Here is a 19,713-nt window from a genome sequence, read left to right as displayed (position 1 = left end):
GTGCACAGCCCTCTTCAGGCCACCCCACAGATTTTCAATTGGATTCAGGTCTGGGCTCTGGCAAGAATGTTTATCTTCTTTGGTGAAGCCATTCCTTTGTTGGTTTAGATGTATGCTTTGGGTTGTTGTCATACTGAAAGGTGAAATTCCTCTTCATTCTCAGCTTTCTAGCAGACACCTGAAAGTTTTGCCCCAAAATCAACTGGTATCTGGAGCTATTCATGATTCCCTCCACCTTGACTAAAGCCCCAGTTCCAGCTGAAGAAAAGACCCAAGCATGATGCTGCCACCACCATGCGTCATCCTGCATGGTGGTCTCTTGATGATATGCTGTGTTGTTTCTGCACCAAACATACCTTTTGGAATTATGGTCAAAAACGGTCAGCCTTGGTCTCATCAGACCATAACACATTTTTCCACATGGTTTTGGGAGATTGGATATATCTTTTTGCAAAATTTAGCAGGGCTTGGATGTTTTTGTTTTTCTTGTGAAAAGGCTTCCGTCTTGCCATCCTAAAGCCCAGACATAAGAATACGGGAGATTGTCTGTAGGCAGCAACAAGGACTTGTCAGAAATGCCTTTAATGTTGTCGTAGGCCTCTTGGCAGCCTCCTTGATCAGTTTTATCTTTATCTTCTCATCAGTTTTGGAGGGACGTCCTGTTCTTGGTAATGCCACTGTTGTGCCATATTTTCTCCACTTGTTGATGATTGTCTTCACTGTGTTCCATGGTACATGTAGTGCCTTGGACATTCTTTTGTACACCTCTCCTGATCAATACCTTTCAACAATGAGATCCCGTTCATGCTTTGTAAACTCTTTGTGGACCATGGCTTTGCAGTTGGATGCCACCAAGAGGATGTCAGCAAAATCCTACAGGATCAGCTGAACTTTATTTGGGGTTAATTATAGTCACTTTAATTGATGGCAGGTGTGTACTAACAGCTATTTAACATGAGAGTTTGTATGTGATTGGTTAATTCTGTACACAACCACATTCCTAATTATGAAAGGGTGTGCACACTTATGCAACCAGTTTATTGTACGTTTTGTCATCATCATCATCATAATTTTTGTGGGTAAAACTGTGGAACAGTCTGAGCATGGAACTCCAACAAAGTACAAACATTACACAGTTCAAGAAGAAGTACAAAGGTCTGATTATAAAGAGATATGGGGACGATGAAGACGTGTTAACTGTCTAAGTCAGCGGTCGGGAACCTATGGCTCGCGAGCCATATATGGCTCTTCCGGTGACGGCATATGGCTCCCAGACAATTTTGAGTTGAAAATTATTTTTTTTTCAAAAAAATCAGTTTGGAACTGATTTTAAAACACTTGTGATATTTCTTAATAATACTGTGTCATTTTAAAGTAAACAGAAATTAGTTTTGAAGATAAATTTCACGGGTCACGGGTCACCCGTGGGTCGGGTCGGGAACCAATGGCTCGCGAGCATGTCCGGGTCATTGTAAAGGTGAAGAAATCAATTTTATCAGATAGCCAACTAGTTTATCCGCTTCAACCCTTGTAACGGAAAAGATGGCGAAAAGAAAAAAAGACGATGATTACCGTGCATTCCAGGCTGCGTGGACAGAGGAATTTGCATTTGTGGAGAGAGCAGGATCTGCGGTATGTCTAATATGCAATGATAACATTGCATCGATGAAACGGTCAAATATAAAGCAGCACTTCGATACGCACCATGCTTCATTTGCATGGAAATCTCCAGCGGGGGCCAGCAGCAGGAAAAGGGCATGCGAGGAGCTACAGCGGAGAGTGCAGACGAGTCAGCAGCGACTACGTGTGTGGACCAAGCAAGGTGACGGGAATTCCGCTAGCTTTGCGGGGGCTTTGGCAATAGTAAGGAATGGAAAGTCATTCACAGATGGCGAGTATGCCAAAACATTCATGCTTGATGTGGCCAATGAACTGTTTGATGACTTCCCAAATAAAGACAAGATAATCAAACGAATAAAAGACATGCCCCTGTCAGCAAGAACTGTGCACGATCGTAGCATCATGATGGCAAATCAAGTCGAGGAAACACAAATGAAGGACATAACCGCCGGGACATACTTTTCTCTCGCGTTAGATGAGTCAACAGACGTTAGCCATCTATCTCAGTGCAGTATCATTGCCAGGTATGCTGCAGGTGACACACTGCGTGAGGAAAGCTTGGCTGTTTTGCCAATGAAAGGGACAACAAGAGGAGAGGATTTATTCACGTCTTTCATGGAGTTTGCTAAAGAAAAAAAACTACCGATGGATAAACTTATTTCTGTCTGTACTGATGGTGCACCCTGTATGTTGGGGAAGAACAAAGGATTTGTAGCGCTTCTCCGTGAACATGAAAAGAGAGCCATCCTAAGTTTTCATTGCATCCTGCACCAGGAGGCGCTTTGCGCTCAGACGTGTGGCCAGGAGCTTGGCGAGGTGATGTCGCTGGTCATTCGAGTGGTCAACTTTATTGTTGCCCGAGCTTTAAATGATCGCCAGTTTAAAGCTCTGTTAGAAGAAGTTGGGAATCATTATCCCGGTCTGCTTTTACACAGCAACGTGCGTTGGTTGTCAAGGGGGAAGGTGCTCAGCCGTTTTGCAGCTTGCCTGAGTGAAATCCGGACTTTTCTTGAAATGAAAGGCGTCAAGCATCCTGAGCTAGACAACACTGACTGGCTCCTGCAGTTTCACTATCTCGTGGACATAACTGGCCATCTGAACCAGCTCAATGTGAAAATGCAAGGTATTGGAAATACAATCTCATCCCTTCAACAAGCAGTGTTTGCATTTGAAAGCAAGCTGGAAGTCTTTCTCAGGGACATTGAAACAGGTCGTCTTCTGCACTTTGAAAGACTGCAACAATTTAGAGATGCATGCTTAGCAAGTGACTCCACTCAACGTCTGGATCTCCAGCAGCTAGCTGGCTTTACGTTCAATCTCCTGCAGTCATTCAAAGCACGTTTTGGAGAATTTCGTGCGCGCACTGGTCTTTTCAAGTTCATCACTCATCCACATGAGTGTGCAGTGGACAAAATCGACCTGACATGCATCCCCGGGGTCTCTATCGGAGACTTTGAGCTGGAAGTTGCTGACCTGAAGGCATCAGACATGTGGATGAGTAAGTTCAAGTCACTTAATGGAGAGTTGGAAAGTCTTGCGCGACAGCGAGCAGAGCTGGCGAGGGAACACAAGTGGACAGAAATTAAAAATCTTCAACCTGAAGACCAGCTGATTCTTAAAACTTGGAACGAGCTTCCTGTGACATACCACACAATGCAGCGTGTGAGTATTGCCGTATTGACCATGTTTGGCTCTACATATGCATGTGAACAGTCTTTCTCGCATATGAGGAACATTAAGACCAACCTACGCTCACGTTTAACTGATGGAAGCCTCCACGCCTGCATGAAGCTCAACCTCACCACGTATGAACCAGACTACAAGGCCATCAGCAAAACCATGCAGCACCAGAAGTCGCATTAAAAGTAAGACATATTTAATTTATTATACGTTAAAAATACTATATGGCTCTCAATGAAATATATTTAGAAATATTTGGCTTTTATGGCTCTCCCAGTCAAAAAGGTTCCCGACCCCTGGTCTAAGTGTTATTTATCTCCAAACATTCCTTACTAATTGTTTTCCATTGTTCCCTCTATGCCGCCGAGTGTGTGTTTGGGTAGTGCGAGGCGTGGAGGTGTGTTTATTGTTGCTGCATGACATTAGCATGTGTTTTGCTCTTTTCTCCCATTGTTCACAGTAGGTGAGTTTGTATTGTGCAGCACAACATTGAATGTGAACTATACAGTACAGTGGGAGTTGAGTTTGTAATGTATAGTGGCTGAATGAACTTAAGAGTAGGTGAGAAGGGGTAGGAAAAATAAGTGTGTACTTCCTCCTACTGCTTTTCCAACGTGTAACAAATAATCTGATGTATACGGAGATGTGTGCACTGAGTTTGACGTGTGGATTTGTTGATCACTTCACGTTATTGACAATGGATTATCTGTATGTTATATCCTGCTTATTACATGTTCCAAATAAAACATCATCATCCTTTTCTGCTGCTTATCTGGAACTGGGTCACGGTGGTGGAGGAGGGCAGCCCAGACGCTCCTTTACTCAGCCACGTCCACCAGCTCCTCCTGAGTGAGCCCAACCCACACAGCAAAACTGCTGTGGCCCGGACCCGTCCCACACCTGACACTTCATCCGGCCCACATACCGTATGGAATTGATGGCACTTGGGTGGTCCGCTCTTGTCTGCCAGATCTGGGCCAGAACCGAGCCATAGCAATGCTGCATGTGCCACATAATTTGCCAGAGGTGGCCCATATTTGTTTTGTGATATTTGGGCCATATTCACCATTTACCACACGGGCCACTTCAGGGTCACATCCAGACCACATGTGGCCCAGAGCACCGCATCTTTGCCAGAAAAGGCCCACATGTGGTTTGGCATATTTGGCCATATGTGCTGTTATACATGTGGGCCACTTCAGGCTCACATCCATGTTGTCAGGGCCAGAGGAAGGCCAGCAGTGCCGCATCACTGCCTGAAGTGGCCCACATCCGGATGCTGTCTGGGAAGGCGTTCCCAGGCCAGCCAGGATATATAGACCCCCCCCCCCCCCCCCCCGTGTCCTGTGTCTGCCCTGGGCTCTCCTTCCAGTTGGTCGTGCCCAGAACACCTCCACAGGGAGGCGCTCAGGAGGCAGTCTAACTAAATGTTGTGTTTTTCTTTTTCTCCCTAAAAGGTTTGTGATTGTTTTTCACTTTATGCTTACAGGTTGCAGGTTCACATTAAAGTGGGAAAAAGTTCAGAGGTGATTTCTGCTGGTTTCCTTTTTTTCATCACAAAAACCATTTTAACAGGGGTTGTCGACTTTTTCTATCGTGTGTGTGTGTGTGTGTGTGTGTGTCCAGTCTCCTTCCATGTGTTTCCTGTGTGCAGGAGGAAGAGAGAGTGTGAATAAGCCGAAAGCTGATCAACGTCCTCCTCAGCAGCCACATGATGCAATAACCCGTTCAACACACCGCCTCCGCGGGGTCCTCCTATGTTATCTGACAGCTACAGACATACTATATACTGAAGGATATCTATAACTATCTTCTAATGACAACACTGAGTACTAAATACACTCCTCTCTTGTCCTCTGTGGGCTTCAGCTCACCGCTTATCATTTGATTTGTGTTGTTTGATTTTGTTTGACACATTCTGTTGTCTAATTCTTCTGTTGATCTTTTCAATGTTGTTCTTCAGCTGCGCTCGGGACATTTGGTTCTAGAAATAAAATCAAGAGCAAGAGGAGTTTTCCCTAAATCCTCACGTCTCTCGCAGCTTTTCCGGAGTCTGTCTTGTTGTTTTATTTTTCCATCAGTGCACAGTGACAGCCTGTCAGGCCGTCCTCCAGCCAGTAACACCAGCCTCTGTCTTCTCTCTCAGCAGCCCCGCTCCTCAAGACGCCCCAGCAGCCGAGCAGGGAGCCGAGCAGCGCCGGACACTCGAAGAAGAAGAAGAAAGCTTTCTGTGAAGACCGGGGCAGCGAGCAAGACGCCCCCCCCCCTCTCTCAAGGTCGGGGGTTAAAGGATAATTCCTTTGTTTTTTCAAGCCTGGGTCCAGTTTCATAGGACAACACTGTTTTCATAGGACGATTGAATACCAGCATCAGACATGTTTCAACATGTGTCCAGTTTGTCCCAATTATCGAAACCTCGTATTTGGAAGGGAAATCTAAAGTGCAAGTTAAACCTTTTAATCTGAGATGTACACCATGATCACTGGTGGATAACATGGCTGATCTACTTCCTGGTTCACCCTGCAGGAAGTAGCCGCCTGTACTTACCGTAGGTAGTAGTAACATCCATAGACTAGCCGGCCAGCACCATAGAGAAGTCATAGATAATGGACAGTCATGGACACAGTCTGACTGACACACTAGGGGGCGCTGTTGTTTAAACGCTCCTGTTCACTTGTACCATAGGCACCGCTGTACAGCTGATAGTAACTTGTAGCTGAAAGTAAACTGATATAACTGATATGTATGATGGAAAAAAACTATCAAAACAAACCCTAGGTTGTAAAACAATGGAATTATCCTTTAATTCTCATGCGGGAGCCACCATGCTAATGATGTACTGAAGTGTTTGGTACTTTGAGAAAACATGTGGAGAACAAGTTATGCTGAAGGACTTCTGCCCTCCTTAAACGACTCAACTGACACACCCCTAAGCAAAGCTGCAGATGAGATTGGATGAGACTTCTAAAGGAAGGACAGAGTGTGACCAGTCAGGGAGCCTCCTCTTCCCAAACACCCACCTACCACACGACAAACCAACCAGTTTCTAAAGGTTTTCTCTTTTGGAACATCACAAATGTCAAGTTTATTTAGCAAAAAAAATAATCCACTAACCATTTATCAGTTGAACAAAAAAACCCAAACATTTTGAAACACTTAAGTGTTTAACTGTGGACTTGTGGAGATTTTTATAGTTCAAGACTTGCTCTTGAATGTATTATGAGTCAGTCTCCAACTAAAGAAGTTTCATTCTATTTTCCATAAGTGCAAGACAAACCTGTTGTAAAATTTACCATGTCTTGTATACACCAACATTGCCACTGTTCATGAGGATTTTTGCTGTTAATACTGGAATGAGTCTTTAAATCTATTCCTCATACAAGCCATTACCATAGCTCAAAATATTTGTATAAAGTCACGGCCTGTCCAGGGTGTCTCCCCACCTGCCGCCCAATGACTGCTGGCATAGGCTCCAGCATCCCGCGACCCTAAAAGTAGGATAAGTGGCTTGGATAATGGATGGATGGATGGGTGAATTATATTTCAACGAGTGGGCAAAATAGCTGTCCGGCGTGGGTCTGGGACATAAGGCTATTCATCACTTTCATATTCCTCTGTTAATAGGTCCCCCTCCTCCATGAGGGATTCATTTGTTGTAGGCTGGGGCTGACTGAAATGTAGACCTCCTTCCTTCTCCTGGCTAGGCAGGAGAGATTCATTAGCAGGCACCATCTTATGTACTTTCTCAGCAGAGAAAATGGGAACTAGTTTAGCTCCCTTCTCTTCCTCTTCACTGCTCCAGCATGCCTGGGTCTTTATCTGTCAGGGTCTCTGGCTGTAACCTGCCGAAGAACTTTCCCCTCTGGAGATGACCCACCCCCTGGATAAAAGTTCATTTAGGAAAAAAAAATAATCCACTAACCATTTATCAGTTGAACAAAACAAAACAAAAAACAAACATTTTGAAATACTTAAGTGTTTAACTGTGGACTTGTGGAGATTTTTATAGTTCAAGACTTGCTCTTGAATGTATTATGAGTCAGTCTCCAACTAAAGAATTTTCATTCTATTTTCCATAAGTGCAAGACAAACCTGTTGTAAAATTTACCATGTCTTGTATACACCAACATTGCCACTGTCCATGAGGATATTTGCTGTTAATACTGGAATGAGCCTTTAAATCTATTCCTCATATAAGCCATTACTATAGCTCAAAATATTTGTATAACATCACAGATCACTATTTGGAAATAAGGAATTATCATTTCAACGAGTGGGCAAAATAGCTGTCCGGCATTAGCTGTCTAATAATAGGTCCCCCTCCTTCATGAGGGATTCATTTGTTGTAGGCTGGGGCTGACTGAAATGTAGACCGCCTTCCTTCCTCTGAATAGGCAGGAGAGATTCATTAGCAGGCACCATTTTATCCACTTCCTCAGCAGAGAAAATGGGAACTAGTTTAGCTTCCTTCTTTTCCTCTTCAGTGTCCTGCTCCACCATGCCTGGGTCTCTATCTGTCAGGGTCTCTGGCTGTAACCTGCCAGAGACCTTTCCCCTTTGGAGATGACCCATTCCCTGGATAAAAACTATCTGGGCTTGGTTTCTCATAGAGTTGGTAAGCAGCGTGAGGTAGGGCAGTAACTCTGTCTGCAGACTGACGGATGTTAAAAAGAAGTCGGTGAAGAGAGACTGAGCAGCAAGCCATTTCTCTCGGTACTTCTTCTTGACTGGTAGCCAGTTGGGTTTGTTTGCTGCTTTTCTCTGAGCTGTTGGGTTTTGTCCTCATCTCATTTATCTCTGTCTCTTTAAAATGGAGCTCAGATTGCAGAGACTGGACCTTCCTTTTGATCTCCTTCTCTTGTTCGCTGTGCTGCTACTGTCTCTGCCACTCTGCCTGCAGTTCTGGCTGCCTCTACTCCTCCTGCTGCTGCTGGACTCCTCTCAGAGACTCCCTCAGCACCCTGATCTCTCCATTCTTCACCAGGATCTCATTCTCTACCCCCTTTAGCTTTAGTGTGAGCAGTGTATGCTGGGCCTCCAGCAGGCTGTAGTAGTCCTCTCTGTTTGAGCCCCACTGCTGGCCTTCCACTTGGCCCAATGGAAACACTTTGTTTAGGTCTTATGGTCCCACGAAAGCTGAGCCACCAAATGCTGGAGTGGAAGTGGTACCTGCAGGTGCTGGCTTGGACCTAGGTCTGGTGTCTTCACTGACAGCCTGTGAGGCGATTATGTCTATCTCAGCAAGGTCGTCTTGGGTAAAGTCCTGCTCGTTTATGAAGAGGTTGTTAAAAGCTGCTTCTGTTTGCTTGTTCCAGCATTTGAGGCGCTTGGTCGGAGGGCAGTCCATGATGGCTTGGGGGGGGGGCTGGTGCTTTAAATTCGTGGGCCATTTACAGAGTTCACTTCCGATTGGTCAAAGCTGCTACCTGGCTTCATACTCTGGATGTTTACAGTTAATTTAGCCAGCTAACAAGGTGAGAGAGTCCTCATCTATTACCAGATCTTACTGGCACGATGGAAGAGAGGAACACCAACCAGCTTCTACATAGGAGTGACTGAAGCCTTGCTGCTTTTCTCTGAGCTGTTGGGTTTTGTCCTCATCTCATTTATCTCTGCCTCTTTAAAATGGAGCTCGGATTACAGAGACTGGACCTTCCTTTTGAACATAGAATAACAACACTATTACACAACTCTCTCAGTGTACTGAACATAGAATAACAACACTACTACACAACTCTCTCAGTGTACTGAACATAGAATAACAACACTACAACACAACTCTCTCAGTGTACTGAACATAGAATAACAACACTACAACACAACTCTCTCAGTGTACTGAACATAGAATAACAACACTACTACACAACAACCTTCACATATATACACCAGGACTGACTTATACAGGAGAAATAAGAGGTGATAAGGTGCAGTGGTGCAGAGAATATATCAGAGATGCTGAAATACATGTTAGCAGCTTACTGACATACTACATGCCTGAGGTAGATGGCAGAGTGTACCAGTATACACACAATGTACAGTACAGAATATACAACATGGTTGGATTTATTTGACAGTGTTAAATGTTCATTTGAAAGAAACTGTTTTTATATCTGGTTGTTTTGGGGTACAGTGCTCTGTAGCGCCTACCAGAGGGGAGGAGTTGGAACAGGTTGTGACCAGGGTGTGATGGGTCTGCAGTGATGTTGCCTGTCTGTTTCCTGAGTCTGGAGTTGTATAGAGGGCAGACTGGTGCCAATGATTTTCTCTGCAGACCCAACTGTCTGTTGTAGTCTGTCCCTGTCCTGTTTGGTGGCCAATCCAAACCAGACAGTGATGGATGTGCAGAGGACAGACTGGATCACTGCAGTGTAGAACTGAATCAACAGTTCCTGAAGATGCTTGAATTTCTTGAGCAAGGAGACAAGCTAGGAGAAAGAGAAGGAAACAATGTGTTTAGAAAGGGGTTGGTATATTTTCCTTTGGTTCTCAGCAAAATTGCAGCAAACCACAGCTAACACCAATAATAATAATAGTAATGATAAAAATGATATTCTTGTATTTAATTAAAGAAAATGTTCCTGAGAGAAACTCAAATGTGCTATAAGACAAGATCAAATGTACTTCAAGACACCCATGAAGAAAGAAAAGAACAAAGCAATGCGTTGTGGGAAGTGCAGTGGTCAGCTGGTGGCCGAAACTTTAGAAGATGTCAATATAATTACGATTTAGAAACTCAAACACGTCTTGCTTGATTGTGACAATGAATATTTAAGTAAAGCGTCAAAGATCATCAGACAACTATGTACTCTCTTTCAACATATTACCTTCCTCATTGTATGTATAAAGGTACACTGGACAGATTATTTGAATGTCCATGAAATAAAATAAAGTTGGATCCTGATGAGGACACATAATGCTGCTGTTGTTCCAATATGTTCTGTTCTAATCATCATCATCATCATTTTCTGCTGCTTACCCGGGACCGGGTCATGGTTGTAGCAGGCTCAGGAGGACAGCCCAGATGTTCCTTTCCCCGGACATATTCACCAGGTCTTCCTTGGGGATCCCAAGGCATTCCCAGGCCAGCCAGGATAAATAATCCTCCCATTGTGTCCTGGGTCTGCCCCGGGGTCTCCTCCCAATTGGTTGTGCCCGGAACACCTCCACAGGGACGCACCTAGGTGGCATCTTAACTAGATACCTGAAACACCTCAACTGGCTCCTTTCGATGCAAAGGAGCAGTGGCTGTACTCTAAGCTCCTCCCTGATGTCTGAGCTCCTTACCCTATCCTTAAGGGTGCGCCCAGCCAGCAGGCAGCGGAAACTCATTTCTGTCACATGGATATGCAATCTCACCTTGTCTGTCACTACCCAAACTTCCTGACCATAGGTGAGGGTTGGAACGAAGATTGACTGGTAAGTTGAGAGCTCTGCCTTCCAGCTCAGCTCCCTCTCCACCACAATGGTCCAGTACAATGACCGCATGACTGCCGCCACCGCCCCGATCCACCTGTTGATCTTCCACTCCATTTTACCCTCACTCGTGAACAAGACCCTGAGATACTTGAACTTCTCCACTTGAGGCAATAACTTACTCCCAAATCAGAGGGAGAAAATTACCTTTTTCCAGCAGAGAATCATGGCCTCGGATTTGGAGGTGCTGATCCTCATCCTGACCGCTTCACACTCAGCTGCAAACCACCCCAACGCGTGCTGGAAGTCACAGCCTGATGAGGCCAACAGAACCACATTATCTGCAAAGAGCAGCGATGCAATCCTGAGGTCAACAGACTGGATACCCTCCAGCCCGCAACTGCGCCTTGAATTTTATTTATTTATTTTAAATGATGGACCTCAGACTAGCTACACAGAGATATTTGGCTTTGACCGCTGCCTGGAATGCGACGCTGATTTTTGGAATTGGGATTGAAAAAAGACACTGTCTTAGCCAGTGGGAGGCTAAACTAACTAGCTGGCTAAGCCACCTAGCTGGCACAAACAAAACGCCATGGGACCAAAAAAGAATCCTGCAACTAAAGAAGTCAGTGATATAAAAAGATGGTTCGACTTTGACGGAGGAGGTAGCAGCAGTCAGAATACAGCAGAACATTATTTGGGACCTGGTGGGAGAAGTCAAGGCCATGAGTTTACAAAACATGGAGCAGGAAAAAGAGGCTCATCCTCCTGGGGAACCGGGTGACCGGTTTGAGGCGGTACACTCGTATGAACGACATCATTGTCCCCGGGCTGGAGGCTAAAGCCCGGTCATACGCCCGGGGAGTGACGACAATGAGCGGTGGGGGATTCAGCGAGCAGGACTCCCGAGTCTGTGGAGCAACGGGTGACTTCGTTCCTTCAGTCTAAGGGAACTGAAGTGGCCCTGACATTGAGGCATGTCACCCTCTCCCTCGGAAAGACAAGAGTGATAAACCGGCCATAATAATAAGGTTTTCAAACGGAAAGCATACAACTGCACTGCTAAGGCAAGGAAACAAGCTGAAGGGGTCAGTCGGGTGTCTACTTGAAGGAACATCCGACTAAAAGGAATGCGGACATCGCCAGAAAGGCCCGCTCCCCGAGAAAGCAGAGGAAAATCCAATCCACATGGTCAACAAACTGTAAAATCCTTTTTTTTTCTTTCCTTTCGATCCCCCCCCCCTTTTCTCCCCAATTGTACTTGGCCAATTACCCCACTCAGTCGCTGCTCCACCCCCTCTGCTGCAGACTACCACGTCTCCTCTGATACATGTGGAGTCGCCAGCTGCTTCTTTTCACCTGACAGTGAGGAGTTTCACCAGGGGGATGTAGCGCGTGGGAGGATCACGCTATTCCCCCCATTGCCTTCTCCCCCCCGAACAGGGGCCCCGAACAGGCTCTCCAACTGACCAGAGGAGGCGCTAGTGCAGCGACCAGGACACATACCCACATCCGGCTTCCCACCTGCAGACACGGCCAAGTGTGTCTGTAGAGACGCCCGACCAAGCCGGAGGTAACACGGGGATTCGAACCGGCGATCCCCGTGTTGGTAGGCAACGGAATAGACCACTATGCCACCCGGATGCTGACAAACTGTAAAATTGTAATCAAATCAAATCAATTTTATTTGTGTAGCCCAATATCACAAATTACAAATTTGCCTCAGTGGACTTAACAGCAACACTGCGTCCTGTCCTTAAAATTGAACGGAACACCAGAAGAGGCCAAAGTGCTGGTCATCAGAGACCTGGAGGAATTGGACAAATAACCAGTAAGTCCCAATGAACAACACAACAAGGTAATGAAAAATCTTGGAGTGACTAAATAAATACTCTACATACAACCATGACAAGTTCTGAAAGAAGTCATTCATCTCCGTCTGGAGTTAACGATGAACAGCAAACAACGAAGATTACAGAATAAGACAAACTGGCATCGAAACCCTTTGAATATACTGAGCATAAATGACAGGATATGGAAAATGATAAAGATCCAGAAAACAATTTCTTCAATAATCTCAACGACAACTGTTGCAGTTACGCAGAGCATCGGTTTAACGCTAAGGTTCAGTCTGGTCACGAAATACCATTTATCCACTTGAAGAGCAGAAGCCTACGTACCAACTTCCAAAACGTCCCAGAATATTGAAGTCAAGTCAAGAAGCCGGTGTAAGAGCCAAAGGAGACACGTGGCTCGGCCCTGTGAAGGATGTGGACTTTGAGTTGACCCAATACAAACTGGCTTATATGAGCAGGAAACAGCAGAATGGAGCGGTTGTGGCTTGGCACGTGGAGAAAAGCTTCCATCAGAAGGTGGTGGAAACCATGACGACAGCGGTTGATGACGCGCTGGAACGCATGACAATAGAAACCTGCATGGAATAAAGATAACTGCGCTGTACATATACAGAGCACCGGGATCGAACACGGAACTACTCCAGGACTGGACGGAAGAAGTGTTTGCTAACACAATTCAAAAGGTCATTTCCATTTGTAGGGATTTCATATATATCACTTCAATCCAAATAAGCGTAAAGTGACAGAAGAGTTTACCAATGCATCGTATATCATATATATATATATATATATATATATATATATATATATATATATATATATATATATATATATATATATATAGTAGCAAATTCAGGGGAGCACAGATCACAATGTCATCCGCGAACATCATCATCCATGGAGACTCCTGCCTGATCTCGTCCGTCAACCTGTCCATCACCACTGCAAACAAGAAAGGGCTCAGAGCCGATCCTTGATGTAATACCACCTCCACCTTGAACCCATCTGTCATTCCAACCACCACCTCACCACTGTCACACTTCCCTCATACATATCCTGCACCACTCCTACATACTTCTCTGCAACTCCTGACTTCCTCATACAATACCACACCTCCTCTCTCGGCACCCTGTCATATGCTTTCTCTAAATCCACAAAGACACAATGTGCCTCCTTCTGGCCTCCTCTATACTTCTCCATCAACATTCTCAAAGCAAACATCACATCTGTGGTGCTCTTTCCTGGCATGAAACCATACTGCTGCTGCTGATCATCACCTCTCCTCCTCTTAACCTAGCTTCTATTACTCTTTCCCATATCTTCATGCTGTGGCTGATCAACTTTATACCTCTGTAGTTGTTACAGTTCTGCACATCACCCTTGTTCTTGAAAATCGGTACCAGTATGCTTCTTCTCCACTCCTCAGGCCTCCTCTCACTTTCCAGGATTGTGTTAAACAATCTAGTTAAAAACCCCACTGCCATCTCTCCTAAACACCTCCATGCCTCCACAGGTATGTCATCAGGACCAACTGCCTTTCTACTCTTCATCCTCTTCATAGCTGCCCTCACTTCCTCCTTGTTGATCCGCTGAACTTCCTGATTCACTATCCCTACATCATCCAACCTTCTCTCTCTCTCATTTTCTTCATTCATCAGCCCCTCAAAGTACTCCTTCCTCCTTCTCAGCACACTCTCCTCACTTGTCAGCACATTCCCATCTCTATCCTTGATCGCCCTAACTTGCTGCACATCCTTCCCAGCTCGGTCCCTCTGTCTAGACAATCGGTACAAGTCCTTTTCTCCTTCCTTAGTGTCCAACATGTCATATAACTCACCATACACCTTTTCCTTTGCCTTCACCACCACTCTCTTCGCTTTACGCTGCATCTCCTTGTACTCCTGTCTACTTTCTTCATCTCTCTGACTATCCCACTTCTTCTTTACCAACCTCTTCCTCTGTGTATGTGGCGAATTCGGCGGGGCAGTCTGGGAGACCGTCGCCACAGCCGGGACGCGAACCCGTATCTCCCGCACCGCGGGAGACGTCGCTAAGCGCTCGACCCCTTAGTCGACTGGTGAACGTTGTCGCTTGCGGAGCGGGAGACACGGGTTCGCGTCCCGGCTGTGGCGACGGTCTCCCAGACTGCCCCGCCGAATTGGCCACATCGGTGTCAGAAGTGGGATGGCGATGACCTCGTTAAAACGGCACTCTTCATTACAGCCCGGGGCTCGTGCTGTAAAACCCATTCAGTCAATTAGCCGCTTGAGACGTGTTATTATGTTTTTATCTCTCAATGTTTCTTGGTATTCTCTTGATAAGCTGCTCGCTGCGGCCCCGCTGCCGTCTCATGTGTCCCGCCCCCCCCCTCCTCTAGTCACACGGACACGCCCTCTATCCTGGACTCCGTCCATGGAGGCAGGGAAGAATGGAGCCGATAGAGGGACCGATTTTAACCAAGTAACAAGTCTGCTCATATATATTTTCCGAATGTGTGTGTGTGGTGTTAGTGTGTGTGTGTGTGTGTGTGTGTGTGTGTGTGTGTGTGTGTGTGTGTGTGTGTGTGTGTGTGTGTGTGTGTGTGTGTGTGTGTGTGTGTGTTAGTGTAGATAGCGGGACCGAAAACTAAAGCACTTATGATCCTAATTCTTCTTGGAGGTGGTAGGTATTGTCTCAGAGAGTAAGGGGAAAATCCCAGAATATTAAAATTATGCATAATTATGCATAAATATGCAAAATATGCATTTTCTAAAAATGGCTAGAAACCACTTTTCTCGGCATTTCAGATGATTCTGAGCATTTGGGGGGAGGGAGTTGGAGTGGTGGGGGGTTAGGGGCAGGGGGAAGGTGGTTAGCTGGCAGGATGAAGAGGAGGGAGATTTAGACGGGTGGAGAACCAAACCGCTACATTGTAGTGGGGCTCTTCTAGTCATAACTATAATATGAAATAAAATAAAACATGAACTTAAAACAAATTGTTTACAACTTATATAGTTTTTAAATAAGTTTCTTTTTCTTTAACCCATAATTTCTGGCTGGGTACATGTACTTTCCTGTACTTCCTCATTCCACCACCAAGTCTCCTTGTCTTCCTTCCTCTGTCCTGATGACACACCAAGTACCTTCCTAGCTGTCTCCCTCACTATTTCTGCAGTGGTTTTCCAGCCATCTGGCAACTCTTCACTACCACCCAGTGCCTGTCTTAACTCCTGCCTGAACTCCACACAACAGTCTTCCTTCTTCAACTTCCACCATTTGATCTTCGGCTGTGTCTTCACTCGCTTCCTCTTCTTGGTCTCCAAAGTCATCCTACAGACCACCAACCGATGCTGCCTAGCTACATTCTCCCCTGTCACCACCTTGCAGTCTCCAATCCCTTTCATATCGCGCCTTCTACATAACATATAGTCCACCTGTGTGCACTTTCCTCCACTCTTGTACGTCACCCTGTGCTCCTCCCTCTTCTTGAAATATGTATTCACCACAGTCATTTCCATCCTTTTCGCAAAATCGACCACCATCTGTCCTTCCACATTTCTCTTCTTGACACCATACCTTCCCATCACCTCCTCATCACCTCTGTTCCCTTCACCAACATGTCCATTGAAGTCCGCTCCAATCACCACTCTCTCCTCCTTGGGTACCCTCTCCACCACGTCATCCAACTCCCTCCAGAATTCTTCTTTTTCATCCATCTCACACCCAACTTGTGGGGCGCATGCGCTGATAACATTCAGCAATAAACCTTCAATTTCCAGCTTGATACTCATCACTCTGTCTGACACTCTCTTCACCTCCAGCACGCTCTTGACATACTCTTCCTTCAGAATTACCCCTACCCCATTTCTCCTCCCATTCACACCATGGTGGAAGAGTTTGAACCCACCTCCGATACTCCTGGCCTTACTCCCCTTCCACCTGGTCTCTTGCACACACAGTATGCCTACCTTTCTTCTTTCCATCATGTCAGCCAGCTCTCTCCCTTTACCAGTCATAGTGCCAACATTCAAAGTTCCAACTCTCACCTCCACATGCCTACCCTTCCTCCTCTCTAGCTGCCTCTGGACATGCTTTCCCCCTCTCCTTCTCCTTCGCCCAACAGTAGCATAGTTTCCACCGACACCCTGCTGGTTATCAGTACCGGTGGCGGTCGTTGGTAACCCGGGCCTCGACCGATCCGGTATGTAAGTCTTATTTATGATCCGCATATTTGATTTGGCAAAGATTTTACGCCGGATGCCCTTCCTGACGCAACCCTCCCCATTTGTCCGGGCTTGGGACCGGCACTAAGGATGCACTGGCTTGTGCCTCCTCAGTGGCTGGGTTTTTATATATATATATATATATATATATATATATATATATATATATATATATATATATAGCGTTTTTTCCGAAACCGTCAATGGTGTTTTAAGTGCCTAACTAACGAGGAGTGAAATATCAACACAGATACAGGAAAACAAGTTTTAATACTGTAACGTGCTTGGATAAGTACACCCGTTAGCCCTTGGCTAATGGGTCGGACCCTTTAGTCGACTGGTTAACGTAGGCACCCGCGGTGCAGGAGATAGAGATGCGGAGGAAAGGGTCCGGTGTACCTATCCATGCACGTTACACTATCCCCTCCTTCGGGAAGCGCGTCCCTGCGCTTCAGCATATCAACTCCCCCACGTCTCCGGGCGCACGCTCTTCCGATGTCCTCACGGTCTCACCGTCCCACTTCTGACACCAATGTCGCAAATTCAGGGGGGCAGCCAGGGAACCGTCACCACAACCGATTCGGACCCTTTTCTCGACTGGTTAACGTTGTCACCCACGGTGCAGGAGATACGGGTTCGCGTCCCGGCTGTGGCAACGGTTCCCGAGCTGCCCCCCTGAATTCGCTACAGTAGCTGCAATGTATTGCCACTTTTTTTTCCCTGTATCTGTGTTGATATACAGTGCATCCGGAAAGTATTCACACCCCTTCACTTTCCCCACATTTTGTTATGTTACAGCCTTATTCCAAAATGGATTAAATTCCTTTTTTTCCCATCAATCTACACACAATGCCCCATAATGACAAAGTGAAAAAGGTTTTGTAGAAATTTTTGCAAATTTATTAAAAATAAAAAACTGAAATATTGCATGTACATAAGTGTTCACACCCTTTGCTATGACACTCAAAATTGAGCTCAGGTTCATCCTGTTTCCACTGATCATCCTTGAGATGTTTCTACATCTTGATTGGAGTCCACCTGTAGTAAATTCAATGGATTGGACATGATTTGGAAAGGCACACACCTGTCTCTATAAGGTCCCACTGTTGACAGTGCATGTCAGAGCAGAAACCAAGCCATGAAGTCAAAGGAATTGTCTGTGGACCTCCGAGACAGGATTGTATCAAGGCACAGATCTGGGGAAGGGTACAAAAAAATTTCTACAGCTTTGAAGGTCCCGAAGGGCAAAGTGGTCTCCATCATTCGTAAATGGAAGAAGTTTGGATCCACCAGGACTCTTCCTAGAGCTGGCCGCCCAGCCAAACTGAGCAATCGGGGACAAGGGCCTTGGTCAGGGAGGTGACCAAGAACCTGATGGTCACTCTGACAGAGCTCCAGCGTTCCTCTGTGGAGATGGGAGAACCTTCCAGAAGGACAACCATCTCTGCAGCTCTCCACCAATCAGGCCTTTATGGTAGAGTGGCCAGACGGAAGCCTCTGCTCAGTAAAAGGCACATGACAGCCCGCTTGGAGTTTGCCAGAAAGCACCTAAAGGACTCTCAGACCATGAGAAACAAGATTCTCTGGTCTGATGAAACCAAGATTGAACTCTTTGGCCTGAATGCCAAACGTCACGTCTGGAGGAAACCAGGCACCTCTCATCACCTTGCTAATACCGTCCCTACAGTGAAGCATGGTGGTGGCAGCATCATGCTGTGGGGATGTTCTTCAGCGGCAGGAACTGGGAGACTAGTCAAGATCGAGGGAAAGATGAATGGAGCAAAGTACAGAGAGATCCTTGATGAAAACCTGCTCCAGAGCGCTCAGGACCTCAGACTGGGGCGAAGGTTTACCTTTCAACACGACAACGACCCTAAGCACAGCCAAGACAACGAAGGAGTGGCTTCGGGACAAGTCTGTGAATGTCCTTGAGTGGCCCAGCCAGAACCCAGACTTGAACCCCATTGAACATCTCTGGAAAGACCTGAAAATAGCTGTGCAGCCACGCTCCCCATCTAACCTTACAGAGCTCGAGAGGATCTGCAGAGAAGAATGGGAGAAATACCCCAAATATAGGTGTGGCAAGCTTGTAGCTTCATACCCAAGAAGACTTGAGGCTGTAATCGCTGCCAAGGCTGCCTCAACCAAGTACTGAGTAAAGGGTGTGAATACTTATGTACATGCAATATTTCAGTTTTTCATTTTTAATACATTTGGAAAAATTTCTACAAAACCTTTTTCGCTTTGTCATTATGGGGTATTGTATGTAGATTGATGTGAACAAAAAGGAATTTAATCCATTTTGGAATAAGGCTGTAACATAACAAAATGTGGGGAAAGTGAAGGGGTGTGAATACTTTCCGGATGCACTAGACCTATCAGAAGGACATCACACTGTACCACACTAATAGGTAATATATTCACAAATGTTATGGAAAACAACACCGAGAGTGGGCCGGGCAGTGTCTTGTTGCTGCTCAGTAATCCAGGTAAGAGGACCAGGGAAGGCTCAATCAGTTCATTGTGACTCGTTTATTGACAGATGCGTTTCATCATCGTCATCTAAGTGAGCACTGAAGAGGAGAGCTGGCTGGTAACAAATAACATCAGTGACCATTTACCAGTTTCTGCAGTCTGACAGTAACTACAAGAAGCATGAGGATGCCAATAACTTAAATACAAGCGAGTAAGGACAAATTAATCCATGAATGCATTTAGAAATCCATTACTAACACAAAATTGGAGAATAACATACGATGAAGAAGATGTCAACAAAGCATATGACACATTCTTAAAAATATTCAAATTATAATATGACAAAAAAAATTCCCAAGAAAACGATACAGTAGGAAACAAAAATATGCAGTTAGTCTATGGCTCACAAAGGTATTGCACAATGCTTGCGAAAAGAAAAATACTCTGTATAGAGTATTTAGGGG

The 19,713-nt window shown here is 45.6% G+C and overlaps 1 protein-coding gene across 6 annotated transcripts in view; it reads left to right on the top strand.

Annotated features, from left to right (window-relative positions):
• The window catches only part of LOC130116659 (platelet-derived growth factor receptor beta-like), a 143,236-nt gene extending 133,031 nt beyond the window's left edge, over nucleotides 1-10,205 (top strand). For 5 of the 6 annotated variants that reach the window (XM_056284639.1, XM_056284638.1, XM_056284641.1 and 2 more), the window contains one exon: nucleotides 5,450-10,205. In XM_056284639.1, the coding sequence (XP_056140614.1) occupies nucleotides 5,450-5,534 (85 nt within the window). In that variant the 3' untranslated portion in view covers nucleotides 5,535-10,205. Of the gene's footprint in view, nucleotides 1-5,446 lie in introns of all 6 variants that reach the window. The other variant, XM_056284640.1, reaches the window with a different exon arrangement.
• Nucleotides 10,206-19,713: the final 9,508 nt, after the last annotated feature.

Source organism: Lampris incognitus, chromosome 8 (genome assembly GCF_029633865.1).
Source record: "Lampris incognitus isolate fLamInc1 chromosome 8, fLamInc1.hap2, whole genome shotgun sequence".
Classification (NCBI taxonomy): Eukaryota; Metazoa; Chordata; class Actinopteri; order Lampriformes; family Lampridae; genus Lampris; species Lampris incognitus.
The sequence above is the reverse complement of the archived record's forward strand: the minus strand, read 5'-3'. Positions and strand labels throughout refer to the sequence as shown.